Genomic DNA, 27,181 nt, shown 5'->3' on the forward strand with positions numbered 1-27,181 from the left:
CTCATTTAACCTGTCTATATCCCTCTGTAGACTTTTTGTGTCACCCTCACCACTTGCCTTCCCAACTATTTTTGTGTCATCTGCAAACTTGGTGATAGTACATTCACTTCCCTCATCCAAGTCATTTATATACATTGTAAATAATTGAGGCCCTAGCACTGATCCCTGTGGCACTCCACTAGTTACAGGTTGCCATCCTGAAAATACCCCCCTCATCCCAACTCTCTGTCTTCTATTAGTTAGCCAGTCCTCTACCTATGCCAATATACCACCCCCAACCCCATGGGCTCTTATCTTATTAAGCAGCCTTACGTGTGGTACCTTATCAAATGCCTTTTGGAAATCCAAATATATTACATCTACTGGTTCCCCTTTATCTACCCTGCTTGTTACCTCCTCAAAGAATTCGAATGAATTTGTCAGGCATGATTTCCCCTTCATGAAGCCATGCTAACTCTGCTTGATTAGATTATGTATTTCTAAATGCTCTGTTATTACATCCTTTATAGTAGGTTGTAATATTTTCCCAAAATATCGCAACTGAGTTTTTCTTACAGTAAAGCGAATTATTTCAGCGTAATATACTATTTATTTCCACATATCAGTGCTGAAACTGAAATAAATTGGGTTGGGTTGGGTTGGGTCCAGGGAAACCGGACATATACACTGGCCGTAGGGGGAGTGCAAGGAGGGCTTACCAGGCCAATCCCCGGGATGGCGGGTTTGTTCTATAAGGAGAGGCTGACGAAACTGGGCCTGCATTCCCTGGAGTGCCGAAGGACGAGAGGCGATCTCACTGGAGACGTGCAAAATTCTTCCAGGGCGCCGCATGGATAGGACCTTTTCCCTGGTTGCGCGGAGCGGGGGAGCCTAGGACCAGGGGACCAGGTCCCAGGACAGCAGGCAGGCCATTTAAGGGCCGAGATGAGGAGGAATCTCTTCAGTCGTTGGGCGGGGAATCTTTAGGAACTCTCTACCCCAGAGGGCGGTGCAGGCTCAGCCGTTCAGCATCTTCAAAGCAGGTAGATTTCTTGATGCCAATGACATCGAGGGATACGGGTATATTGCGGGAAGATGGCGCTGAGGGAGATCAGCCATGGTCCAGTTAAATGATAGACCGAGTTTGAGGGGCCGAATGGCCTACTCCTGCTCCTATGTTCATACGATACAAGAGGTTCTTGGGTGCCTGTGGGATTAAACACGAGACAGCAAGTTAAAGACGTGGCAATTCTCTCCTGGTGTAGAATTTAAAAAATATTTGTTTCCATAGCATTTAATGTAAAAAAAGCCCCCCAAACAATGAATAAAAGATTCAGCCACCCCTGGACACTGCCTGTCAGTCAGGGTGATGGACATAAGCGTTGACCAATGGGAAAATGGATAAGGTGGGACCCTGGCATCACACCTAACAATCAGGGCGGTTAACATCCAGGTTGACCAATGGGAAGGTAGATCACGATCCGCCCACGCCGCATCAGCCAATCAACGACGAGAAAAAAGCTGGGCCCGCCCATCCCTGTCGATTTTTGTTTGAATAAAACACCCTTAAAATCTTGATTATTTCCGTTGCAAATCACCAGAGGGTCCTGGGCACACTAATAAATATTGAGAATCAAGTCATTAATGAGAAATTATTAGAGTGGAACACAGTCGTCTCCCGGCGAAGGCCTGAGGCCCGGACGCGCGCAGCGCTAATTTTAATGGAAACCTCAACCGATCATGATGCCGCCCCAGATTTGATTGACCCCCGCCTTGTCCAATGGGAAGCGGGGATCCACCTCGCGCCTCCTCCAACTGTCCAATAGGCCACAGCGGAGTGCGAATTAAAAAAAGGGGCGGGCCCACAAATACAGCAGGTTGGGTTGACTCCCTCGCGTTAAAAAAATACCGAAGCTTTAAAATGCCAAAAAAAAGAACCGAATGAGGAAATAATTAAAAAAAAACTCTCGGTGGCTACATGAAAGATTTAAAAAAAAAATAAGATAAAATCCGATCGGGTGAATTTGAAATCGAAACCGTTGGCGCCGGCCAATGTTTACATGGCGGGTCTGACGGACGGCGAGATGGGCCAATGGGGGAGCGGAACGGCCACTTCCGGCAAGGGACTGGCCAATGGGCACGGGCTAGGGGGGCGGGACATGCATATCGGGCCCAGGCTGAGTGGTTTAAGGTATATTTTTATTTAATTTGCGGTGCCTTAGGGGAGGGCAATGGTGATTTTAAAAGGGGTTTGTGGCGGGGAGGGTGGCGTTTTGCCGATCTGGAGGAAGGGAGGGCGAGCGTGTACAGCTGATTAACGAGGGTGATGATGGTGGAAGGGGGTCGAGGGGAGGGGGTGGTGGAATTGGTCTCAATACTACGACCCCCTCCCAACACCCCCCCCTCACCCTTGCACTTTGACCCCCCCCCACCCCCAACACCAACTTGACCATTTTCCTTGACACCAATGCTCCGAGCCCCCTTAACCCTTTACGATGCTACCCCACGCCGACCCCAACCAGCCCCTTGGCCCGCCAAAGCCCTTCTCCGTCTGAAGCGCCCGATTTCGGTGGCTTATTGCCATCGTTTGCGGGTGAGCTGATGGCAAGCTAGGCGTTTGTTGGCCGTGCGTAATCGCCCCTTGAGAAGATGGTGACGGGCGGCCACCTTGAACCCCATGTGGTGTTGGTACACCCGCGGTACCGTCAAGAGGGGACCTCCAGGATTTTTGACCGATAGACCATCTAGTGAATTAACTGCCCCTTGAGAAGATGGTGACGACCGGCCACCTTGAACCCCATGTGGTGTAGGTACACCCGCGGTACCATCAAGAGGGAACTTCCAGGACCTTTGACCAACAGACCATCTAGTGACTTAATTGCCCCTTGAGAAGGTGGTGCTGAGCTGCCGCCTTGAACCGCTACAGCCCGTGTGGTGCAGTTACACTCCCAGTGCTGTTAGGGAGGGAGTTCCAGGATTTTGACCCCAGCGACAGCGAAGGAACGGCCGATATATTTCCAAGTCAGGATGGTGAGCGGCTTGGAGGGGAACGGTGGTGTTCCCATGTGTCTGCTGCCCTTGTCCTTCTGGGTGATAGAAGTTGCGGGTATGGAAGATGCTGTCAGAATTGCTGCTTTGCATCTTGTAGATGGTACACACACTGCTGCTACTGTGCGTCGGTGGTGGAGGGAGTGAATGTTTGTGGATGTGGTGCCGATCAAGCGGGGCTGCTTTGTCCTGGATGGTGTCGAGCTTCTTGAGTGTTGTGGGAGCTGCACTCACCCAGGAAGTGGAGAGTATTCCATCACACTCCTGACTTGTGCCTTGTAGATGGTGGACGGGCTTTGGGGAGTCAGGAGGTGAGTTAATCGCTGCAGGATTCCCAGCCTCTGACCTACTCTTGTAGCCACAGTATTTATATGGCTGGTCCAGTTCAGTGTCTGGTTGATGGTAACCCCTAGGACGTTGATGGTGGGGCATTCGGCGACGCTAATGTTGTTGTACGTCAAGAGGAGGTGGTTAAATTCTCTCCTGCCGGAGATGGTCCTTGCCTGGCACTTGTGCGAATGTTACTTGCCACATATCAGCCCAGGCCTGAATGTTGTCCAGGTCTTGCTGCATGCGGGCATGGGCTGCTTTAGTATCTAAATAATGGCGCTGAGCAATCTTTGTCCCACGCTCAGCGTTCCTCACATGGTGAGACAGCTAGTCTGCTCTGACTGTACGAGTGATGGCCGCACACACTCCTAGCTCCGAGTGCATGCATGCGCCCAGGAGTTTATGCATCCCAGTGCGAGAATCACCGAAATAGGCAATTGAGTTTCTAGAATTTTCTAATCTGACTGACCCATGGTGGCATTTGGCAGGGAGGCTACACTTGGTTTCAACAACCAGGGGCTTGTGCTGGAATTCCCTCCCCAAACCTCGGTGCTTTTCTCCCCCTTTAAGACACTCATTTTAAGACTGACCTTTTTGCCCCAGCGTTTTTTTGACATGTCCCTAATATCTCCTCCCGTGGCTCGGTGTCAGATTTTTGTCAGAAATTTGACGAACAAAATTGTGTGAAGTGCTGTGGAACATTTCGTTACGTTAAAGGCGCTATATAAATGCAAGTGGTTGCTAATTAGAGCGGAATTGGAAAAAAAGGCATCTTTATGGCCCTGTTCATGACACTAGTTCCCAGATTGCTTCACAGCCAATGAGGCACCTCTTGAAGTATGTAGTTACTGTTGTAATGGAGGAAACACGGGAGCCAATGTGCGCACAGCAAGATCCCACAAACAGCAATGTGATAATGACTCATCATCTGTTTTTTTTTAGTGATGTTGGTTGAGGGTTAAATATTGGCCCCAGGACACAGGGGAGACCTCCTACAACCCCCAGCATCCCACCCCACCTTCCCCCCAGGTCTTCTTCCAGCAGCGGCCATGGTATATGTTACATCCACTCAAGAGGGAAGATGGGACAACAGTTTAACGTCTCATCCTGAACGACGGCACCACAGACAGTGCGGCACTCCCTCAGTACTGACCCTCTGACAGTGTGGCGCTCCCTCAATACTGACCCTCTGACAGTGCGGCACTCCCTCAGAACCGACACCCTGGCAGTGTGGCGCGCCCTCAGTACTGACCCTCCGACAGTGCGGCGCTTCCTCAGCACTGACCCTCCGACAGTGCGGCGCTCCCTCAGCACTGACCCTCCGACAGTGCGGCACTCCCTCAGTACTGACCCTCCGACAGTGCGGCGCTCCCTCAGCACTGACCCTCCAACAGTGCGGCACTCCCTCAGTACTGACCCTCTGACAGTGCGGCACTCAGTACTGACCCTCCGACAGTGCAGTGCTCCCTCAGCACTGACCCTCCGACAGTGCGGCACTCCCTCAGTACTGACCCTCCGACAGTGCGGCGCTCCCTCAGTACTGAACCTCCGACAGTGCGGCACTCCCTCAGCACTGACACTGGGAGTGTCGGCCCGGAATTTTTTGCTCAATCCTCTGCAGTGGGATTTGAACTCGGAACCCGGTGACTTAGAGATATAAGTGCCAGCAACTGAGCCACGTTGTCCAAGGGCTTAGCCACTATCCTAAGATGGTTACTTGTGAATCTGGATTTATTGGAGTGCAGGGGAAATGTACCTGGCCTCAATCCTGTGTAGTATGTAAATCTCTGATCTTTGGCACTACTACGTACCATCAGTCTCTCTACAGCGTTCAATGATTTAAGCATGGAGGGACCTGGACTGTACTTGCCCCTCCATGTGAATGTTCCCGAAGACTGGCATTAGGAACCTGAACTTCTAGTTTATTCATGCCTATTGACGCCAATAACCTCCCCCCTCCCCCAACCCCACCCCAAAGAGCTGCTGGGGGGGAGAGTTTCAGATTTCCTCTCTGCTTTGTGTGAAGAATTGCCCCCTGAATCACCCATGAACGGCCTGGCTCTCATTTTAAGGTTCTGCCTCCTTGTTCTGGACTCTTTTCCCTCTCTCCCCGCCCCAATCAGACCCTCTTTCAACCCTTTTGAATCCTTTAATCTCCTTAAACCCCTCGATTAGATCACCCCTTAATCTTCCACTCTCGAGGGAATACAAGCCGAGTCTGTGAAATCTGACCTTTAAACGTATAAAGACCATATCTTTTTAATTCTGTTTAGTCTGTGGATTAAAATTACAGTGGCTGCAGTGTGAAGGACAAGTCTACAATAAAAGCTAGTGTTTTTCTTTCCCCTCATATCTCTATAAGCTGCTGCCTCTCTGAAAAACCCCTGTCAAGGGGAAAATCATTGTTAGAGACATTGAAAAGCAAGTGCTCAACCGGTGAATTAAAGACTGAATGTGCTGGGAGGACCAGCTCATGCCATCAACAAAGAAATATGACCTGCTGATTTCTAACACTATAATGTAAGCTCTACCCCCTTCTCAAATCCCTACATACACACACACACATACAAGACAGATAAGACACGCAAAAACGTGGATTTTAAGAGTGGGATAAAACAGTTCAATAGCACCGATTCCAGAGGACAGGATTCGATGGGTTGAATTTGATCGATGTCTCTCATTGGTTGAGCACTTGCGAGGGGTTTTCAGAGAGATAGGTTACAGAGATATGAGAGAAAAACACAGCTAGCTGTCATTGTAGAATTACTGGAATCTTACACACAGAGGAGAAAGAGGTTTTAGGTTCTTTCTCTTTTCAGGCTAGGAGCTTTTTTCCTGCTGCACTGCTCTCACACAAACCCTGGTCACCTGGTTAGGAGCCAATAAAAATGTCATGGCCAGACAGTTCCCCGTTAGACTGAACTCCTCCTCAGCACCATCCGGTCTTTCATGGCACATTCTGTTCCAGGACAGCAACATTGTGTATACCCCTCACACTGTTCCAGTAGACATGTCTTTCAAACAGCAGCCATTGTAATTTTAATCCACAGTCCATCAGAAATAAAAAGATATGTTCTTTACACATATTGAAGATTAAAGGGTTGCAACTGCTGGACAGGCAGCAGTAATGGCTGACGATTATGAGCTGAACCATAAAACTAAACCTTTTTTCCATCACCCCCATAAATTTGAAAAGGATAGAAAGTGGGAAAGAAAGTGAAAGGAAGGCGAGTAGCCAGGGTAAAGAATGGATAGCTGGGAATACCTTGAGATCTCCTCCCCAGACCAGGAAGGAAGGTACTGAAGGTTGAGGTGAAACTTGAAGGCCTGAGTGTTTCCATTGTAATAAAGTGGGACACATTCGTTCAGATTGCTGGAAGTTGCGAGAGAATCCCATGGGACCTATTGGAGTTCGTAAGAGTGAGTCCGAAAAGGTAAATAAAGAAGAAAAGGCCTCGGATCAAATTGTAGCTTTAACTACAAACAGGAAGTGGAGATAAACACTGTTGTGAATGCAGGTGAAGTGAAAAAGGTAGATGAGAGATAAAAAGTGTTTTTGTCTAAAGTAAAGAAAACCCCTTTTTCATCAAACGATGCAGTCAAACCATAACTATATTAAGCGACACAGGAAGTACTCAAACTCTTTTGCTGGAGAAGGACCCAGTTTTCCCTGCAGAGAGTTCAATGAAAGCTAAACTATTGGTAAATGAGATAAGTGGAGAGTATATCCTGGTTCAATTGTACAAAGTACAGTTGGAGTGTGATTTGCTGTCTGGATCGGTGGTTGTGGGAGTGGTTAAGAAATTACCCGTGGATGGAGTTGATTTACTCCTGGGGAATGATTTGGCAGGAGTGAAGGTTATAGCGCCGCCCATAATTATGGAAAGTCCAAGAGAGGCTAAAGAGACGGAGCAGTTACATGAACAAGTTCCTGGTATTTTTCCATCATGGGTGGTAACCAGAGCAATGGCTAAACAAAGTCCATCGCCAGAGGTCAAAGTAATATCACAAGCAGATGTTGGAGTAGCCAAAACCTATACGGTCATTTGTGCATTGAAGTTTAAAGTCCTCGTATTCTGTGCCTTGTGAATCAGGAACAATAAGGTGTCTGTCATATTTAAAAATAACCCAGTTGACATCGTTGTTAGCATCCCGGACGCGGTTATATGACGCTCTGCATGCTTCTTTATCTTTATCGTTAAGGATGAGGATAATTCAAAGGAAGTGTTTGGCAGGTCTTCATTAATTGAGGGCCAGAAAGCAGATCCAGAGTTAAACAAGTTAGCACAGTCAGCTCACACTGAAGCCGAGGCAAAAGGAGTTCTGGAGTGCTATTACATTAAAACCGTAGTTCAGATGAGAAAGTGGGAAAGTTGCAGCTGAGGAACGGACGGTTGTTCATCAGCTAGTGCTACTGCCCAAATATTGTAAGGAGATATTGCGAGCAGCACATAAAATTCCTATGGTAGGATAAGTAGGAATATGGAAAACCCAACCATCGATAAACAGCCATTTTACCTGGCCAAGACTTCAAAAGGACGTAGTGCAATTTTGTAAAGCATGTCATACATGTCAGATAGTAAGTAAACCTCAACATGTAATCAAACCAGCACCTTTGAATGGTTCTTCAAAAACTGGTATGGGTATTAGTAGATTGTGTAGGACCATTACCCAAAACGAAAGCAGGACATGAGTATATCCTTACAATCATGGTTATGACAACCAGATTTCCAGTAGCTATTCCTTTAAGAACAATTACAACAAAGGCGGTAGTGGAAAAGTTAACTCAGTTTTTCACTTGTTATGGCCTGATAATTGAAATACAATCTGACCAAGGTTCTGACTTTATGTGTAAAATTTTTCAGGACATAATCAGCAGTTTGGGTATCAAACAAATAAAGTCTACCGCCTATCAGCCACAGACACAGGGAGCTTTAGATAGATATCATCAGACTCTCAAAACCATGATTAAGACCTATTGCCATGGATACCCAAAGGATTGGGATAAAGGATTAGATTTCTTACTATTTGCTACCAGAGATTCTCTGAATGAATCTACTGGACTTAGCCCATTCAAATTGATCTGTGGTCATGACATAAGAGGTCCATTAAAAGTGATTATGGAAAAGTTCCTCCAGCAGAAAGACGAATCCTCCATGTTGGATTACGTGTCCGTGTTTCTAGAAAGACTCACAGGAGCGTGTAAAGTAGCTTGAGAACATTTGAAAACTTCCCAAGCAAAAATGAAAGAATGGGCAGACAAACATGCTCCAACTAGAATGTTCCAAGCAGGAGGTGAAGTATTGGTGTTATTACCTTTGCAGGGTGAACCTCTGAAAGCAAAATTCGGTGGTCCCTTCAAGATGGTTAGGAGAGTTGGTAAAGTGACTTACTCGATAGGTACTACTGAGCGTAGGAAGAAGAAACGGTTATGTCACGTAAACATGCTGAAGCAATATCATCGCAGGGAAGATGATAAGACAGAGCAAGTATGCCAGGTGGTAGGAGTAGTGGAGGATGACAGAGACAGTAAGAGTAAGGTAGAAGGAGAAGTAGACAGTGCACAAAACGAACTTCCTACAATTCGACTAGCCAATGCGAAAATGCTGGGACAGTTAGACTCTGTGTTCTCATATTTAGAGGAAGGACCAGGGGAAGATCTAATAAGGCTACTTAGGAAGTATAAGGGAATTTGTAGGGGAACACCTGGGCGTACTACGTTAGCCAGACATGACGTGGATGCAGGAGACTCAGTGTCGATAAAACAACATCATTATTGGCTGAACCCAGAGAAACAAGCTCAGTTAGAAACAAAGATCCAATATATGCTGGAAAATCAATTGATTGAGCCCAGCCAAAGCAACTGGAGTTCACCGGTAGTGCTGGTTCCTAAGTCAGATGGATCCACTAGATTTTGTATAGACTACCAGAAAGTGAATGTGGTAACAAGGACAGATTCATACCCAATTCCTCGGTTAGAAGAGTGCATCGATAGGGTTGGCAGTGCGTCATTTCTTTATAAAATTAATCTATTGAAGGGGTGCTGGCAAGTGCCGTTAACTTCAAGGGCTAAAGAAATATCCGCCTTTGTTACACCAAGTGGGTTGTATCAATATCTAATCATGCCGTTTGGGTTTAAAAACGCCCCAGCTACAATCCAGAGACTTATGAATCAAATTGTAGCTGAAGTACCTAACAGTGTGCTTTATCTAGACGATGGCATAATATATAGTAACACGTAAAGCAATTAGAGGACCCGTTTAAGCAATTGCAGTCGGCTGGCTTAGTCATAAATCCGGCCAAAAGCGAATTTGCAAAAGCAAGGTTGACTCACCGAGGTCACATTGTAGGACAAGGGCAAGGGTTGCCAAGAACAGCAAAAGTGATCGCTCTAATAGAATTCCCCATTCCTAAAACTCTGAACGAGAAATTATGAGGTTTTTGGGAATGTGTAGGTTTTATAGGACGTTTGTGCCTCTCACCAATTTGTTAAGAAAACAGGCACAAGTGGTATGGTCAGCAGAATGTCAAGCAACCTTTGAAAAGCTGAAGGCAGTCTTCATAAATGAACCCGTGTTGGCCGGCCTGACTCTACCAAACCTTTTAAAATGGCAGCTGATGCCAGCGACTTGAGAGTAGGTGCAGTCTTATTACACAATGATAAATTAGGAATAGGAAAAGCCGGTGGGGCACTTTTCCAAGAAACTAAATCGATATCAGAGGGAGTGCTCTGCAGTAGGAAAAGAAACGCGAGCATTGTTGTTGTCTCTTCCGCACTTTGGAGTTTATGTCCGACTCGATAACAAAGAAACACGAATCTACACTGACCATGATCCGCTGGCGTTCATTGAAAAGTTTAAATCTGGAAATGCGAGACTGTTTAGATGGAGTCTATTGTTTCAACCATTCAATGTAAAGATTGTTCAAATTGCCAGTAAGGATAACGTGATCGCGGATGCTTTGTCCCGGGTGTAAATTACTGAAATAAGTATAAGGGGGGAGGACGAATGAAAGTAAGTCTCGTGTTGTGTTGTCCATGTGTCACATACCTTGTGGTGAAATGCATTTTTGAAATGGCGCTTCATCTCTTTTAAGGGTGGAGGCGTGTAAGGAACCTATCTTTTTATTTCTGTTGTACTGTGAATTAAAATTACAATGGCTGCAGACTGAAAGACATTTCTACTGGATCAGGATGAGAAACATATACAATATTGCAGTCCTAGATCAGAGTGTGCCATGAAAGACAGTATAGTGCCTGAAAGGAGCCCTGAACCAAGGGAGCTGCCTGACAACAGCATTTTAATTGGCTCCTGACCTGATGGCCAGGTTTGTTATGGTACCAGGGCAACAGAAAGCTCCTGGCCTGCAAAGAGAAAACATCTAAAATCTTTTATCCTCACATCTCTATAACCTGCTCTCTCTCTGAGGAAGTGCCTGTAAAAAGGAAAAGGGGAAAACCACTGTTAGAAAGATTGAAAAGCAAGTCCTCAACCAGTGATCTAAATACTGAAAGGCTGGAAGACCACCTCGTGTTGTCAACAAGAACTGAAAGGAATTTGGAAGACACTGATTAAAACCAACCCATAGAATCCTATTCTCCGGAATTGGTGCTATTGAACTGTTTTATCCCACCCTTAAAATCCATGTTGTAAAGAAGCTTTTTAAAAAAATTTTCTTGGACTGTGGCTGTGAAATTGGACTGTGACTTTAAAAACTGCCATGGAACAGGATGAGGAATATCTACAATGTTGCTATCCTGGAACATGGAGTGCCATTAGAGAACAGGATGGTGCCAGAAAGGAGTTCTGGACTAGGGGGAACTGCCTAATGACAGCATTTGAATTGGCTCCTGACCAGGTGACCAGGGTTTTGTGTGGCAACAGTGCAGACAGAACAGCTCCTAGCCTACAAAGAGGGAAGACCTGAAACCTCTCTCTCCTGTGTTTATAAAATTCCAGCAATTCTACCATAATAGCTAGCTGGCTATCCCTCATACCTCTGTAACCTGCTTTCTCTGAAAACCCCTGTCAAGAGGAAAAGGGAAAAATCACCAGTAGAGACATTGAAAAGCAAGTTTTCCAACCAGTGAACCACAGACTGAAATTGCTGGGAGACCACCTTGTGTCATCAACAACAAACTGCAAGGAATTTTGAAGACATCAATCAAAATCAACCCCTCTAATCCTATACTCCGGGTTGGTGCTATTGAGCTGTTTTATCTCACCCTTAAAATCTATGTTTTGTGTGCCTTATATATGTGTGTGTGTCTGCGTGCAAACGGGCTTAGGGGGTAGAGTTTAAGTTAACATTTCGAGTCCTTATGACTCTTTGAGTTATAAGGACTCGAAATGTTAACTCTGTTTTTCTCACCACAGATGCTGTCAGACCTGCCAAGTTTTCCCAGCATTTTCTGTTTTTGTTTCAGATTTCCAGCATCCGCAGTATTTTGCTTTTATCTTAGAGTTTAAGTGATTGAACTAGAAGTCAGCAGTTCATATTTCTTTTGCCACTAATTAAAGACAATTTGTTTTATAAACAGTTATTTACTTATTAAGTTTACAAACTTGGTGCTTGTATTCTGTTAACCTGAATTAAAGTTAGGTAGAATTGGGGCAGTCTGGTGGTTTTAGCCAAACTTTTCACATTTGTCGCTGCTTGGGGCTCGATATTACAGTGCACTATCCCCAGTGAGTCCTGACACAGGGTTTTGAAATCAAGGAGAGAATCAAGGGGATAGAAGGCAAGAATTTTTTTTTTAAAAAGGGGTAAAAGTGTGTCGTAAAAGTTTCGTTAACTGATGCAGAAGGAAAGACAATGCCAACACCACTCCGCAGGCCTGGACTGTGTTAGTTCCATTCAGCGTTTCTCTCTCTCTCGCTGTCCCTCTCTCCCTGTCCCTCTCTCTCGCTCTTCTCTCTCTCACTCTCTCTCTCTCACTGTCTCTCTCTCTCACTATCTCTCTCTCTCTGTCCACTCTCTCGCTCTTCTCTCTCTGTCCCTCTCTCTTGCTTTTCTCTCTCACTGTCTCTCTCTCTCTCTGTCCCTCTGTCTCTCCCTCTCTCTCTCTGTCCCTCTCTCTCTTTCTCTCTGTCACCCTCAGTGACCCCCCGTGTCGTGCTATTTCTCCTAGAGACTGGATCTGATGGAGGAGGAGGAGCCTCAGCCGCAGATTCCGAATCGATCGAGCCTGTCGGCAGCAGACACAGAGGGGGTGGATGGCGAGCCGAGTACTCTGCTGCACAAGATAAAGGGCACCGTCACGTAAGAGGCACTTTGAGCTGCTCAGAGTTCACCCATTGTTGGTGCTGGGTGGGGAGCGTTCAAGGAATGGTGATGGGGGTGGTGTGGGGTGGGAGTGGTGTTTCCTTTCCTCTCCCTGGGGAGAGGTTTGTTTCCCTGGGGGAGTAGGAGGCGCCAAGAGGAGGCTCCTCTGATGGCTCGAGTGTTTGAGAGTGGCACAGCAGCAATGGGGTCAATGTGCCAGTCTAGGCCACACACCCTCACCACGTTTGGATGTGATTTGGGGCGAGTGCCCTCTGCCCTGCCTGTAAGTGCCCAGAATAAGCGGGCAACACGCCCACCCTCCATGGCGATGCTTAGCAACAAGATGCGCGCAGTCAGATTGTTCCCCACCCCCCCCCACCACCACCACCACCCAGCTCCCAACATCCTGGGCAGATGTTACCCGCTGGGACTAGTGCAGTGGTGCAGGCTGCCCACGATGTGGGGCAGCACTCAGAAGGCAAAGCAGCTGGAGGGAAGGGCGAGACGGGAAAAGAATCTACCATTGGCAACTCCCGGAACGAGAACCTCGCTCTCTCCCCAGCCTCCTGCTGTTCAGTGCCACCCCTCCCCCCCCTCTCCCTGATCAGCATTGCATGTTTGTGGGAGGTGGTGGCGTAGTGGTATTGTCGCTGGACTAGTAATCCAGAGAGACCCAGGGTAAGGCTCTGGGGACCCGGGTTCAAATCCCACCACGGCTCTTGGTGGAATTTGAATGCAGTAGAAATCTGGAATTAAAACTCCCGATGAGGACCATGAAACGATTGCCGATTGTTACTCACTAATGTCCTTTAGCGAAGGAAATCTACATGTGACTCCAGACCCACAGCAATGTGGCTGATTCTTTAAAGAGCAATTAGGGATGGGCAGTAAATGCTAGCCGAGTCAGCGATGGCCCACCTCCCGTGAAAGAATAAAAAAAAAAGCATTATATGGTGCGGAGCCTCAAGCTAACAATTTTCTCTGTGTTTGCTCCTATTCCTGCAGTAAAAACGTTCAGTTGAAAGTGGATAATGTTCTGGTAAGTGCCCTTTCGGTTTTATACTCTCTTTCTCTACCCCCCCATGCCGCTCCCTCCCCAATCTTTGATGTCGTTGAATGATCACAGCACAGAAGGAGTCCATGCCAGCTCTCTGCCCAGCAATCCAGTCAGTCCCATTCCCCCCCCGCCCCCATCCCCGTAAGCTCATCTCTCACATGTTTCTCCAATTTCCTTTTGAAAATATTAATCGTCTCCACTTCCGACCCTCGTAAGCAGCAAGTTCCGGGTCACTGGGGGAGATGGTGGTGGGGTGCTAATGTCACTGGGCTAGCAATCCAGAGGCCCAGGCGAAGACTCTGGGGACTTGGGTTCAAATCCCACCACGGCAGCTGGTGGAATTTAAATTCAATGAATAAAATCTGGACTGGAAAGATAGTCTCAGTGATGGTGACTATGGTAACCATCATGGATCGTCGGAAAAACCCCATCTGGTTCACTAAGGAAGGAAATCTGCCATCCTTACCCGGTCTGGCCTACATGTGACTCCAGACCCATAGCCGTGTGGTCGACTCTTAACTGTCCCCCTGAAATGCCACTCAGTTCAAGGGGCAATTAGGGATGGGCAACAAATGCTGGTCTTGCCAGTGATGCCAACATCCCATGAAAGAATTTTTAAAAATTACACCTCACTGCATAAAAGAAAAATTCTTCCTCACATCGCCCAAGCATCTCTTGTCCAAACCCTTGAATCTGTGTCTCCCTAGGCTTTGTATCATCAGCTAATGGGAACAGCATTTTTTTATCTATCTTATCTAAATCTGTCATAATCTTGTACGCTTCTATCAAACCTCCCCTCACTCTCCTGTGTTTCAAGGGTAACAAACCCATCTGACAAGACAGACAGGGACCTCAGTTTAATGTTTCATCTGAAAGATGGCACCTCCGACAGTGCAGGGCTCCCTCAGTACTGACCCTCCGACAGTGCGGCGCTCCCTCAGTACTGACCCTCCGACAGTGCGGCGCTCCCTCAGTACTGACCCTCCGACAGTGCAGCGCTCCCTCAGTACTGATCCTCCGACAGTGCGGCGCTCCTTCAGTACTGACCCTCCGACAGTGCGGTGCTACCTCAGTACTGACCCTCCGACAGTGCGGCACTCCCTCAGTACTGACCCTCCGACAGTGCAACACTCCCTCAGTACTGACCCTCCGACAGTGCGGCACTCCCTCAGTACTGACCCACCAACAGTGCGGCATTCCTCAGTACTGACCTTCCGACATTACGGCGCTCCCTCAGTACTGACCCTCCAACAGTGCAGCGCTCCCTCAGTACTGACTCTCTGACAGTGCAGCTCTCCCTCAGTACTGACCTGCTGACAGTGCAGTGCTCCCTCAGTACTGGCCCTCCGACAGTGCGGCACTCCCTCAGTACTGACTCTCTGACAGTGCAGCATTCCTTCAGTACTGACCTTCTGAAAGTGCAGCAGTCTCTCTATACTAACCCTTTGACAGTACAGCGCTCCCTAAGTACTGACCCTCCGATAGTGCCGCAATCCCTCAGTACTGACCTCCGACAGTGCAGCGCACCCTCAGTACTGACCCTCTGACAATGCAGCACTCCCTCAGCACTGACCCTCCAACAGTGCAGTACTCTCTCAGTATTGACCCTTCGACAGTGCAGCGCTCCCTCAGTACTGACCCTCTGAAAGTGCAGCACTCCCTCAGTACTGACCGTCCGACAGTGCAGCGCTCCCTCAGTACTGACCCGCTGACAGTGCAGTGCTCCCTCAGTGCTGGCCCTCCGACAGTGCAGCACTCCCTCAGTACTGACATGCTGACAGTGCAGTGCTCCCTCAGTACTGACCCTCTGAAAGTGCAGCACTCCCTCTATACTAACCCGTTGATAGTACAGCGCTCCCTAAGTACTGACCCTCCGATAGTGCTGCAATCCCTCAGTACTGACCTCTGACAGTGCAGCGCGCCCTCAGTCCTGACCCTCCGACAGTGCAGCACTCTTTCAGTATCGACCCTCTGACAGTGCAACACTCCCCCAGTACTGACCCTCCGACAATGCAGCACTCCTTCAGTATTGACCCTCTGACAGTGCAGCACTCCTTCAGTACTGTCGTTGAGAGTGTCGGCCTGGATTCTTGTGCTCAAGTCTCTGGAGCGGGGACTCAAACCCACCATCCCTGACTCAGAGCCAACAGCTGACACGGTATAAATGAAGAATAGATGCTTTAAAGACTGCAGCAGTCTCGAAGCCTTCAGTGGAAGACTTGATCATTTCTCCCTTGTTCTCTCTCAATTTGTTTATAGCAAGAAGTCAAAGGGTTTTCAGATGCAGAGAAACTCTACCTCTACTTACAGCTGCCTTCAGGTCGCAGCCATGGGGACAAAAGGTATTTATCAGCAAGATGCTGAAAAATGTGTTGAACAAGCATGAGGTTCCAGTGCTAGGAGACTTCCGAACTCCTCACTCTAAATACCAAGGAGCCTTGGCAAATATTCCACTTGAATTGTTTGGCCCTTCACACACATGTCGCACCATGCCTGTGCCAGCTCTTTGAAATTCGTCCCACCACCCACCGCAATCCCCCCCCACCCCGCCAACTGTTGCCCCCATAGCCCTGCAAATCTTTCCCTTTTATTTAATTGCGGCTCTTGTAATTTTCTATCGAATCTGCTTCCACCGCCATTTCGAGCAGTGCCTTCCACACTACCCCCCCGCCCCCATGGTTCCTTTGAACCTCAAGAACCTACATTGGAACAGAATGAGGCCATTTGGCCCCTTGAGAGCCTGAACTGCCCTTCAACGAGATCGTGGCTGACCTTGTGACTTAACTTATAAATGGATCCCAAGCCAGGTGGTGAAGTATGAAGCTGGACACAAATATTTTTCTTGCTGGTTGGTTTATTTACAGAATGCAGCATTACATTTGTCTGGCTCATACTGACCAACCCAGGGTCCAAGCAGTCTCTCTTTATAAGTGCTCTAGGTACTTAACTAAACAGTGCCCTTCACCTGTGCATGCTAACAATATATGCAACATACAATTAACATTGACCCCTTCTTTTGGCTAAAAAAAAACACTTGATATCCAATTTAATCTATCGATTGAGCATTGATTACCATTAGTGGAAGAGAGTCCCCCTCCGTGGTTACGAGTGACAGCCATCTTGACCCTGTGTCCCCGAACTGCTGCCGCGCTTCAGATTTCTGTCTTGCGATTCCCGTCGGAAGTGCCGTCCGCCGTTTGATTTGATTTCTCAAGCTGACTCGAGCGGGCGGTCCAGGTTTCTGTCTCGCTCACCGTCCCTCCCTCGCCCCGGGTTTGTGCCCCGGTTTTGGTTTCAGCTCCGGCATCACCAGCGGCGACCAGTTCTCCTCGAGCACCGCCGACCAGATGCACGCCTGCAACTGGATCAGGAACCACCTGGAGGAGCACCCGGACACCTGCCTGCCAAAGCAAGACGTGTATGATGCATACAAGTGAGTGAAAGCGTGGGGGGAGGGGGGTCGGGCGGGTCCTTAAAGCGTGGTGTGGCGGCCTGGCCCAAATTGCAAGTCACTGATGCGCAAGAACCCTCACCACTTGCATATGCGTTGAAAATATAAGATCCGGAGGCTGGGGGGTGCTACCTCAGGGTTGATGCTGAGAGGATGTTTTCCCTCGTGGGAAGTCTCGAACTTCAGGGGGGTGGGGGGGGCCAGGGTTTCAAAGTAAGGGGGGTCTAGCATTTAAGACGGAGCTGAAGAGAAATTTTTTTTACCCCTCTCTCCGAGGGTCGCTCGTCTTTGGAATTCTCTATGGAATCTATGGAATTCATTGCCACAGAAGGCTGTGGAGGCCAGGTCATTGAGTGTATTTAAGACGGAGATAGATAGGCTCTTGATTGGTGAGGGGGTCAAAGGTGACGGGGAGAAGGCGGGAGAATGGGGTTGAGAAACTTATCAGCCGTGATTGAATGGTGGAGCAGACTCGATGGGCCGATTGGCCTAATTTCTGCTCCCATGTCTTATGGTCTTATGGTCTTCTCTTCGCCAGAGAGCAGCGGAGGCTGGGTCGTTGAATTTATTCAAGGCTCTGGGTACTTAACGAAACGATAGATTTTTGATCGACGAGGGAGTCGTGACATGGTGGGGGGGGGGCTGGTGGGGGGGCAGGCAGGGAAGTGGAGTTGAGGCCACAATCAGCTCAGCCATGGTCTTATTGAATGGCGGAGCAGGCTCGAGGGGCCGAATGGTCTACTGTTGCCCCTAATCCTTGCATTCCAGCAGAACGCATAGGCGAGGCACAGGCTTGGTGGCGGGGGCTTGCGCACAGGGGTGACCTGACATAGGTCAAGGAGCGATGCCTCTGCAGTCAGACTCCACTCAGAACTTTGGAAACTACAACTTAAAAATAAAATTCTCGGACATGGGTGTCGCTGGCTATGCCAGCATTTGTTGCCCGTTTCTAATTGCCCCCTTGAGAAGGTGGTGGGTGAGCCGCCTTCTTGAGCCGCTGCAGTCCCTGGGGTGTGGGTACACCCACCGTGCTGCTAGGGAGGGCGTTCCAGGATTTTGACCCAGCGACAGCGAAGGAACGGCCGATATATTTACAAGTCGGGATGGTGAGGGGCTCGGAGGGGAACTTCCAGGTGGTGGGTGTTCCCCATGTGTCTGCTGCCCTTGTCCTTTTAGGTGGTAGAGGTGGTGGGTTAAGAAGGCCTTGGTGAGTTGTTGCAGTGCATCTTGTAGATGGTAGGCACTGTGTCATGGCTGCCACTGAGAAACCAGTAGCGCTCAGCAATAAGGAGGAGGGAAAGAAGATGGAACATGAACATTGATCTCTTCTATCCTCTGTTCATTTACAGACGATACTGTGACAATCTATCATATCGGCTCCTGAGTGCGGCAAACTTCGGTAAAATCATGCGGGATGTCTTTCCAAACTTCAAGGCTCGACGACTGGGAGGGCGAGGCCAATCGAAATATCCTTTTCTATCCTGTTTTGGTCTCTCTCTGTGTCTCTGTCTCTTTCTCTCTCTCTCTCTCTGTCTCTCTCTCTCTGTGTCTCTGTCTCTGTCTCTCTCTCTCTCAGTCTCTCTCTCTCTCTCTGTCTCTCTGTCTTTCTCCCTCTCATCTCTGTGTCAGAACGTCATGGGTTGAGTCTCCACTCCAGAGCCTCGAGTGTGACAATCCAGGCTGACGCCCCTAGTGCCAGTGCAGGCCCGCGCTCCCACTCTCTGTGCCTGGCCCGCGCTCCCACTCTCTGTGCCTGGCCCGCGCTCCCGCTCTCTGTGCCTGGCCCGCGCTCCCACTCTCTGTGTCTGGCCCGCGCTCTCGCTCTCTGTGCCTGGCCCGCGCTCTCGCTCTCTGTGCCTGGCCCGCGCTCCCGCTCTCTGTGCCTGGCCCGCGCTCCCGCTCTCTGTGCCTGGCCCGCGCTCCCACTCTCTGTACCTGGCCCGCGCTCCCACTCTCTGTGCCTGGCCCGCGCTCCCGCTCTCTGTGCCTGGCCCGTGCTCCCGCTCTCTGTGCCTGGCCCGCGCTCCCGCTCTCTGTGCCTGGCCCGCGCTCCCGCTCTCTGTGCCTGGCCCGCGCTGCCTCGCTCTCTGTGCCTGGCCCACGCTGCCTCGCTCCCTGTGCCTGGCCCGCGCTCCCGCTCTCTGTGCCTGGCCCGCGCTCCCACTCTCTGTGTCTGGCCCGCGCTGCCTCGCTCTCTGTGCCTGGCCCACGCTCCCGCTCTCTGTGCCTGGCCCGCGCTCCCACTCTCTGTGCCTGGCCCGCGCTCCCACTCTCTGTGCCTGGCCCGCGCTCCCGCTCTCTGTGCCTGGCCCGCGCTCCCACTCTCTGTGTCTGGCCCGCGCTGCCTCGCTCTCTGTGCCTGGCCCACGCTCCCGCTCTCTGTGCCTGGCCCGCGCTCCCACTCTCTGTGCCTGGCCCGCGCTCCCACTCTCTGTGCCTGGCCCGCGCTCCCGCTCTCTGTGCCTGGCCCGCGCTCCCACTCTCTGTGCCTGGCCCGCGCTCCCACTCTCTGTGTCTGGCCCGCGCTGCCTCGCTCTCTGTGTCTGGCCCGCGCTGCCACTCTCTGTGCCTAGCTCAGGCTCCCACTCTCTGTGCCTGGCCCGCGCTCCCACTCTCTGTGCCTGGCCTGCGCTCCCACTCTCTGTGCCTGGCCTGCGCTCCCGCTCTCTGTGCCTGGCCCGCGCTCCCACTCTCTGTGCCTGGCCCACGCTCCCACTCTCTGTGCCTGGCCCACGCTCCCACTCTCTGTGCCTGGCCCGCGCTCCCACTCTCTGTGTCTGGCCCGCGCTGCCTCGCTCTCTGTGCCTGGCCCACGCTCCCGCTCTCTGTGCCTAGCTCAGGCTCCCACTCTCTGTACCTGGCCCACGCTCCCGCTCTCTGTGCCTAGCTCAGGCTCCCACTCTCTGTACCTGGCCCGCGCTTCCACTCTCTGTGCCTGGCCCACGGTCCCACTCTCTGTGCATGGCCCGCGCTCCCGCTCTCTGTGCCTGGCCCGCGCTGCCGCTCTCTGTGCTTGGCCCGCGCTCCCGCTGTCTCGCACATGCCCTCCCTCCCGGTATTTCTGTGCCTGTCACGCCCTCTCTCGTCATACGTATAACACCCTTATCATGCAGTCTGGATGATATTAACTTGACTCTTTCCAACATACTGCTATGGTGGAATAAGAAGGAAGACCGTGGTTAACATGCCTTCTCTTCCCAGCCTAGATTTGCAGCTCCCAGACCCCGTGAGTAGGATGTTTCTGTTTATTATTGGGTTTGCATGTTCCCCATGGTTCGGTTGTGGGCGGGAGTGGCCCTGTCGTTTGAAAGCTGCCCAATAATCTATGTTCCTAGTTAGCTGCCTGAATCTTTGTGAAGCCGAAACCGGTAGTAGATGGCCAACTGGTGCCCTAAACGCTCTGTCGTTCTATGATGGCTTGCTGCGCAGTTCACTGACACCTGCCTCCCTGCTGTCAGGCTCATAGTCCGGGAGGAATTACATTAGTGTCTGTTTGTGACCCACTTCTCTTTATTTGACCTGTGGAGAGAATTGTTCTATCTTGTCAGGGGTCAGGGGTCAGGCGTGCTCACTCGCCCCTCAGAAGATTGTGGGTTCATCCCTTCAGCACAATATCTGGGCCAACGCGTCCCGTGCCAGTACTGAGGGAGTGCCGCACTGTCGGAGGGTCAGTGCTGAGGGAGCGCCGCACTGTCAGAGGGCCAGTACTGAGGGAGTGCCGCACTGTCGGAGAGTCAGTACTGAGGAAGCGCCGCACTGCCTGGGGGTCAGTACTGAGGGAGTGCCGCACTGTCGGAGGGTCAGTACTGAGGGAGCGCCGCACTGTCGGAGGGTCAGTGCTGAGGGAGTGCCGCACTGTCGGAGGGTCAGTACTGAGGGAGTGCCGCACTGTTGGAGGGTCAGTACTGAGGGAGTGCCGCACTGTTGGAGGGTCAGTACTGAGGGAGCGCCGCAATGTCAGAGGGTCAGTACTGAGGGAGCGCCGCACTGTCGGAGGGTCTGTACTGAGGGAGTGTCGCACTGTTGGTACTGAGGGAGTGCCAGATTGTCGGAGGGTCAGTATTGAGGGAGCGCCGCGCTGTCTGAGGGTCAGTGCTGAGGGAGTGCCACGCTGTCGGAGAGTCATTACTGAGGGAGCATTGCACTGTCAGTTGGTCAGTACTGAGGGAGTGCTGCACTGTCAGAGGCACCATCTTTCTGCGTTAAGCCGAAGCCCCGTCTGCCCTCTCAGGTGGATGTTTAAGATCCCACAGCTGCTGTTGAAAGGAGAGCGGTGGTGGGGGTGGGGTGTTGGGGGTGGGGGGCGGTGGGACCCAATATTTATCCCTCAAACCAACGTCGCTAAAAGCGCTGATCTGGGTCATTATCACATTGCTGTTTGTGGGAGCTTGCTGTGCAGAAATTGGCTGCTGGGATTCCTACATTCCGACTGCGGCCAGTACTTCATTGGCTGGGGAAGATGGTCAAGCGTTGGAACCGTCTCCCGGCAGGACGATTGTTAATTTCAAGTCGGAAATTGGTCGACTTCTGTTAACCCGAGTGGGGACCAGGAGGGTAGACGGAGCTGGGCTACTGGTCGGTGGCGATCTCCCTGAACGGGAGCGAAACGGGATCGAGGGGCTGGGCGGCCTGTTCCCACCTCACTGTGGATCCTAACGCGGCGGGGTGGGGCGCAATTGCGCTCGCGCCGTCTCTCTTGTCCCCCCCCCCCCCCCCCGACAGGTGGACGCCAAGGAGGGGGACAAGTCTCACCAGGACGAGGTGCTGATGTCGGCGGCCATCAGTCTGATCTGTGAGTGGGCCCAGCGCGTGCTGATGAGGCAGTTTGACACGGTGGTGGACCTGGCCCGCTTCCTAGTGAAGGAGCACCTCATCAGTCCCAGGACCAAGAACGCCGCGGTGGTGATGGAGGAGCTGATGACCGGTGAGTCGACCCCCCCCCCCCCATGCCGAATCGGAGCATCCTCACCCAGGCAGACGGAGGCCGTTTGGCCCATCGTGGCTGTGCTGGCTTTTGGATCCACTGAAACCCCTGCCCCCCCCCCCCCCCGTAATTCTCTGCCAACTCCCCCTTCCCCGGATGAGTCCGCCCCTCTTGGCTGCATGTGTAAGATCCCACGGCCGTGAATAGGAAAGGGAGAGGGGAGGGTGGGTGGGGGGGGGGGGTTGTGTGGGGGAGATCTCCCCGGTGTCCTTTATACCCTTCGACCAACATCACTGAAAGGAACCGCCGACCCGGGACGTTCTCGGATCGTTGTTTGCGGGATCTTGGTGTGCGCGCGTCGGCTGCCGCATTTCCCACGATGCAACAGCGAGCGCACTTCAGAGAATCGAGTGCCCCCACCCCCACCCGCCCCCCCCTCCACCGTCAACTGTGAAACGGACAAGGCCCTAGTCTCCCATTATCAGTCAAACTCTGTTTGATGAACGTTTCCGCGGAGGGCCCCGAGGTTATCCGCTGCGTCAACGGCGCTACCTAAAAATAAGTTGTTGTTGTGTCGCTCCCACCGGGAGTGGGGGGGGTGGGGGTCGAGGTGAATCTCGGAGATGCATTTAAAGTTGGGGGTGGGGGGATGCTGGATGAACGCACGAGGGAGGAAGGGTTAGAAGGATATGTCAACGGGGCTGAGGGTGAAGGGTGGGGGCCGAAACACCGTCAGGGAGCAGAGGGGCCGAGTGGCCTGTTCCTGTGTGGTTAAATCCCTGAGAGGACAGAGAAGGAAGCTGAGGAAAGGAACAGTGGGGCAAATGTGAGAAATGTCAAGCGTCTCTTCTTGCGCGTTCTTTAGCAAGTTCTCAAATCCCGGTTCACACCCTCCCTTGTGGATTTGGTTAATTGACAGACAACATGCTGAAGTCACAGAAGGACCCAAAGCTGCAGCAACAGCCCAAGAACGCCGGTCAGGAGAGCGAGGAGAAACCTCTGGATGCGCAGGTGAGCGCCTGTAACTATAACTCCTTCCTGGCAGCAGTGGGCACCCCTGGCATTGTCCTGCACCCACGGTGGTTTGACAGAACCCAGTGGCTTGTCACCAGGCCTTTTCACAGGGCAGTCAGGTCCGGTTTTTTTTTTAACCAGAAACCCACAGCCCTCATCCCTTGAGTCGGAAATCGAGGGTTCGAGCCCCCGCTACAGAGACTCGAGCTTCGTAGCCCAGACCGACACTCTCGGTGCCAGCACGGAGGGGGCGCTGCACTGTCGGAGGGTCAGTACTGAGGGAGTGCCGCACTGTCAGGGGGTCAGTACTGAGGGAGCGCCGCACTGTCGGAGGGTCAGTACTGAGGGACCTCCGCACTGTCGGAGGGTCAGTACTGAGGGAGTGTTGCACTGTTGGAGGGTCAGTACTGAGGGAGTGCCGGACTGTCGGGGGGTCACTGCTGAGGGAGTGCTACACAGTCGGAGGGTCAGTACTGAGGGTGTGCTACACTGTTGGAGGGTCAGTACTGAGGGAGTGCCGCACTGTCGGGGCGGGGGTGTCAGTAATGAGGGGGAGCAGCATTGTTGGAGGCTCAGCACTGAGGGAGCGCCGCACTGTCGGAGGGTCAGTATTGAGGGAGTGCAGCAGCATCGGAGTTGCCATTTTCAGATGAGATGTTAAAGCGAGGTCCGGTCTGCCTCCTCAGGTGGAGGAAGAAAAGCCGGGAGGGAGGAGGGTGGAGGGGTGGGGGCGGGGTGGGGGGAGGTGGGGCTGCTGGTGGGGAAGGAAGCCGGGGCGGGGAGTTCTACCCGGTGTCCTGGGACCTAATATTTATACCTGAACCAACATCACTGAAAAAAAAAAGACTTGATCTGGGTCATTATTACCTCACTGGCTAGGGATCTTGCTGTGCGCAAATTGGCCACCACGGCGAGCTCACTTCAAAGAATGACTCCATTGACCGTGAAACTATTTGGGAGGGCCTGAGGCGGCGAAAGGCACTGGACAATTGCAAGCCTTTCCTCTTTCAAAGTCGGACCTTGTCCACTAAAGGCGTGGCGGTGTGTAAATCGGTCAAGGGCTCAGTGGTGGTGGGACATTGGACGAGAACGTAGGCCCAGGGAGGTCAACGGACGTAAAACCTCCTCTTTTGTTTCAGCCCAAACAGACGGAGGCCCCCAAAGTGACTGCGGCCAACCCCCAGGGGGGGAAGGACGTCCGGCCGGGAGGGAACCGTGGAAAGCAGACCACCGCGGCCGACGTGGACAATGTCATCAACCGCTACCCACCCATCTGGCCCAAGGCCCAGACCAAGAAGCTGCTGGCCATCTCGACGGCGCCCTGCATCGCCCCGTCAGCCCTGCCCGTCAGGATGGGCACCCCAGTGCCCCTGGCTCTGCCGCCGGGCTCCAACAGCGCGGGGGTCATCGCCGCGGGGCCCCTCCCTCTGCTGAAGAAGGTCACCGTCATCCTGCCGGGCTCGGTCCGGCTCCAGGGGCCGGACGGGGGAGGCCCCGCACCGGCCAAGGGCCAGGAGCCAGCGGGCGGGGCCCGGGCCGACAGGACCAAGGGCTCCCACCACCCGAAGGGCCCGGCCGCCGGCCCCTCGCCGCACAAGCGGCTCGCCGGCTCGCCGGGGGAGAAGCAGGCCCCCAAGAGGAAGCGGGGGCGCCCGCGCAAGGTGGTGGTGGGCCAGCGCCCGCGGGAGGATCCCGCAGGAGCGGCCGAAGCCGCGACCGGCGGCCGGGCGGCCGAGGCCGAGGAGGGTCCGGCCGTCCGAGCCCCCCTCACCGCAGAGGTCACCACGCCCAGCCCTCGCCTCTCGCCAGCCACCGCGCCGCCAGCAAACGCCGCCGCCGCCGTCTCATCACCGCCGCCGTCTCCCCCTGCCCTCCCCTCGTCCACGGGCATCTGCGGCAAGCCGGCGGCCCCCGGTGACCCCCCTCCCCGGCTCCCCGCCCTTGGCTCGGCGCCGGCGCCGCCCAGAAAGAACAGCGGACCCTCGGAGCCGGGAGCCCGCAAGACGTCGGTGATCCGGCCAATCTGGTGGACCGGTGCGCCCGGGAACCGGAGAACAAGATCACCGACGCATAAGGCGCCCACGGATCACCAGTGACAGTAGCTCGTAGCCCGTCACCGGCGTCACCTTAATTCCTGGCCAGGACGCGGAAGTGGGGGTGGTGGGGGGCACATTCAACTCGGGCAGGCAGGGCAGTACGGCACTCTTGTATCTGCCAGTTGTGTGCCCTGCCCAGAACTCTGCTCAGTATTGATTTCAACGTGTCTGGAACATTAGGCGGGTGCTTGGAGCAGTGGTAGATGCCATCCCACCTGTTCTGCGTCACCCACCCAAGTCAAATATCACCCCCTTCCCGAATCCTGAAGGGAGAGTTCGGCAGACTGTTGGAAATGCCAATCTGCTTAAAAACTCTTTTTTGTTTTCTCTCCTTTGGACTAGTTGATAATTTTGATAATTTGCACGTCTTAACGTTGCTGTAAGTGTTCGACCAAAAAAAAAATTTGGGTTTAAACGCAACACCAGAAACACAGGTGACAATTTTTTATACTGGTCTAATGCCCAAAAGGGGGAGAGTTGGGGACGATTCAAGCCAAACGGTCAATATCACTGCAAAGTACCATCCAGTGTTCTCCGCCAAACAGTCTACAGAATCTACTTTACAAAACGAGAGACCCGCAGAACTGCAGCAAACGGGAACTCCTGCCTGGCACTACAGCAAACTCCAGCAAAGTCCCGTGAGTGGAGGACAGCGAATGAACAAATGATCTGCGTGAAATCAGTTCCGGGCACCTGGACCCCAGGCGTGATCGGCGGCGGTTTGAGAAGTCAAGACAGGCGTCTCCCTTCCGGCTGAGACTTGTGCCACTCCGAGCGTCCAACTCGTTTTAACAAATCACACCGGCCCCTGTTTACCCCCTGATCGAGAGATATCTGTTAACGTTTTGCTCGACAAAACCTTGCTGATAATGTTGTTCTTTCAGTCTGTGCACAGCTCCCTCTCACTGGGTTAACTGAGCTGCTTTGAGATTAGGTGGTTCCCTGTCAGTTGTCATCCTTGATCGTTGTCCACCTCCACCCTGCGCCTTTCCTGGGTGGGTAATGGTTGGCTATGCTCTGTGGTGTTGCGTTGCGTGGAGATATTTGACCGAGTCGGGGGAGGGAGGGAGGGGTGGGCGGGGGGGGGAGTAATCCCATTATTTACCCCTCAGTCAACATCACTTAAAAAAATGATCTGGGTCATGATCGCATTGCTATTCGTGGATCTTGTAGTGTAGAATTTGCTGTGTTTCATACATTACAACAGTGAGTGTACTCCTGAAATTGGCTGTGAGACGCTTTGGGATATCCTGAGGCTGGGAAGGTGCTATAGAAATGCAGGTCTTCCTTTTAGTTCTCAGTCTCTGAAAAGTGCAAATCGTCATCGGAGGTGTGTCATGGGGGTGGGTGCCCAAGAGCAAATCCAAATTGCCAAAATCCTGCTACGAGGAGTAGCATGAATATTCGATGAACCAAAATATTTTCACGGTGAGGATTTGTGAGGTTCCTTGTGTGTTGTTACGGTTTCCACAGCTACAGAGATTACAGGTCTCGCATGTGCTTAACTTCTCTCTCTCCCTCTTTGTCTCATGCACGCACTCACACAGCGCACACATACTTACTTGTCAGTCAGAGGGATTAAAGCCTTAGATGGACTTCGACTGAACTTGGTTTCAATTTTCGAACAACGCGCCGTGAAATCCTAATGAGCAGTGAGTCAAAACTGCATCTGTGAAGTGAGTGGGAGGAACAAGTTAAACATCTGTCCGAATATTCCCCCCTATCCCCACCCCATCGTTGCTCTCCCCGCTTCCAATAACTCCAGTGTGACAGCTCTGGCGTGCAGTGGGAGTTTTGGAAGTTGATGCGGAGGTTAGGAGATTGGGAGAAGATACTCGTTCTTCGACAAACTTGCAGCACAGGAGGAGGCCATTCAGCCCATCGTGCCCTGAGCTGGCTCTCTGAAAGAGCTATCCAATTTAGTCCCACCCCCCCACCCCGTTCCTCCTCCCGTCTCCCTGCAGATTGTTCCTCTTCAAATATCTACCCCATTCTCCCCCTTTTTTTTTGCAATTTAC

The 27,181-nt window shown here is 51.9% G+C and overlaps 1 protein-coding gene and 1 long non-coding RNA gene across 4 annotated transcripts; one reads left to right on the forward strand and one right to left on the reverse strand.

Moving 5' to 3' along the window:
* Positions 1–569: 569 nt before the first annotated feature.
* Positions 570–1,730, reverse strand: LOC121274367. Its single transcript, XR_005942250.1, has 2 exons — positions 1,406–1,730; positions 570–1,186 (listed from the first exon to the last, which is right to left on the reverse strand). It is a non-coding gene; the product is annotated as an uncharacterized LOC121274367 (long non-coding RNA).
* Positions 1,731–2,122: 392 nt separating this feature from the next.
* On the forward strand, positions 2,123–26,216 carry rfx5 (regulatory factor X, 5). 3 transcript variants are annotated; one of them, XM_041181674.1, is made up of 10 exons: positions 2,123–2,170; positions 12,488–12,618; positions 13,627–13,660; positions 15,938–16,020; positions 16,977–17,111; positions 18,479–18,595; positions 20,274–20,355; positions 21,852–22,053; positions 22,973–23,064; positions 24,207–26,216. In XM_041181674.1, exons 2-10 carry the CDS (start codon positions 12,500–12,502, stop codon positions 25,161–25,163), a joined length of 1,821 nt encoding a protein of 606 aa, XP_041037608.1. In that variant the 5' UTR covers positions 2,123–2,170; positions 12,488–12,499; the 3' UTR covers positions 25,164–26,216. The 3 variants fall into 3 exon arrangements, with proteins under 3 accessions (XP_041037608.1, XP_041037607.1, XP_041037606.1); XM_041181673.1 differs by lacking the exon at positions 2,123–2,170 and adding an exon at positions 2,466–3,009; XM_041181672.1 differs by lacking the exon at positions 2,123–2,170 and adding an exon at positions 6,568–6,791.
* Positions 26,217–27,181: the final 965 nt, after the last annotated feature.

This window comes from Carcharodon carcharias (assembly GCF_017639515.1).
Source record: "Carcharodon carcharias isolate sCarCar2 chromosome 36 unlocalized genomic scaffold, sCarCar2.pri SUPER_36_unloc_1, whole genome shotgun sequence".
In the NCBI taxonomy this organism is placed as follows: domain Eukaryota; kingdom Metazoa; phylum Chordata; class Chondrichthyes; order Lamniformes; family Lamnidae; genus Carcharodon; species Carcharodon carcharias.

Bases quoted from the DNA above. Each gene is read 5' to 3' on its own strand.
- rfx5 (XM_041181672.1), top strand. From the start codon at position 6,753: ATGGGACCTATTGGAGTTCGTAAGAGTGAGTCCGAAAAG. The intron at 22,054-22,972 runs GTGAGTCGACCC...GTTAATTGACAG, and splicing joins GATGGAGGAGCTGATGACCG to ACAACATGCTGAAGTCACAG. The intron at 23,065-24,206 runs GTGAGCGCCTGT...CTTTTGTTTCAG, and splicing joins AGAAACCTCTGGATGCGCAG to CCCAAACAGACGGAGGCCCC.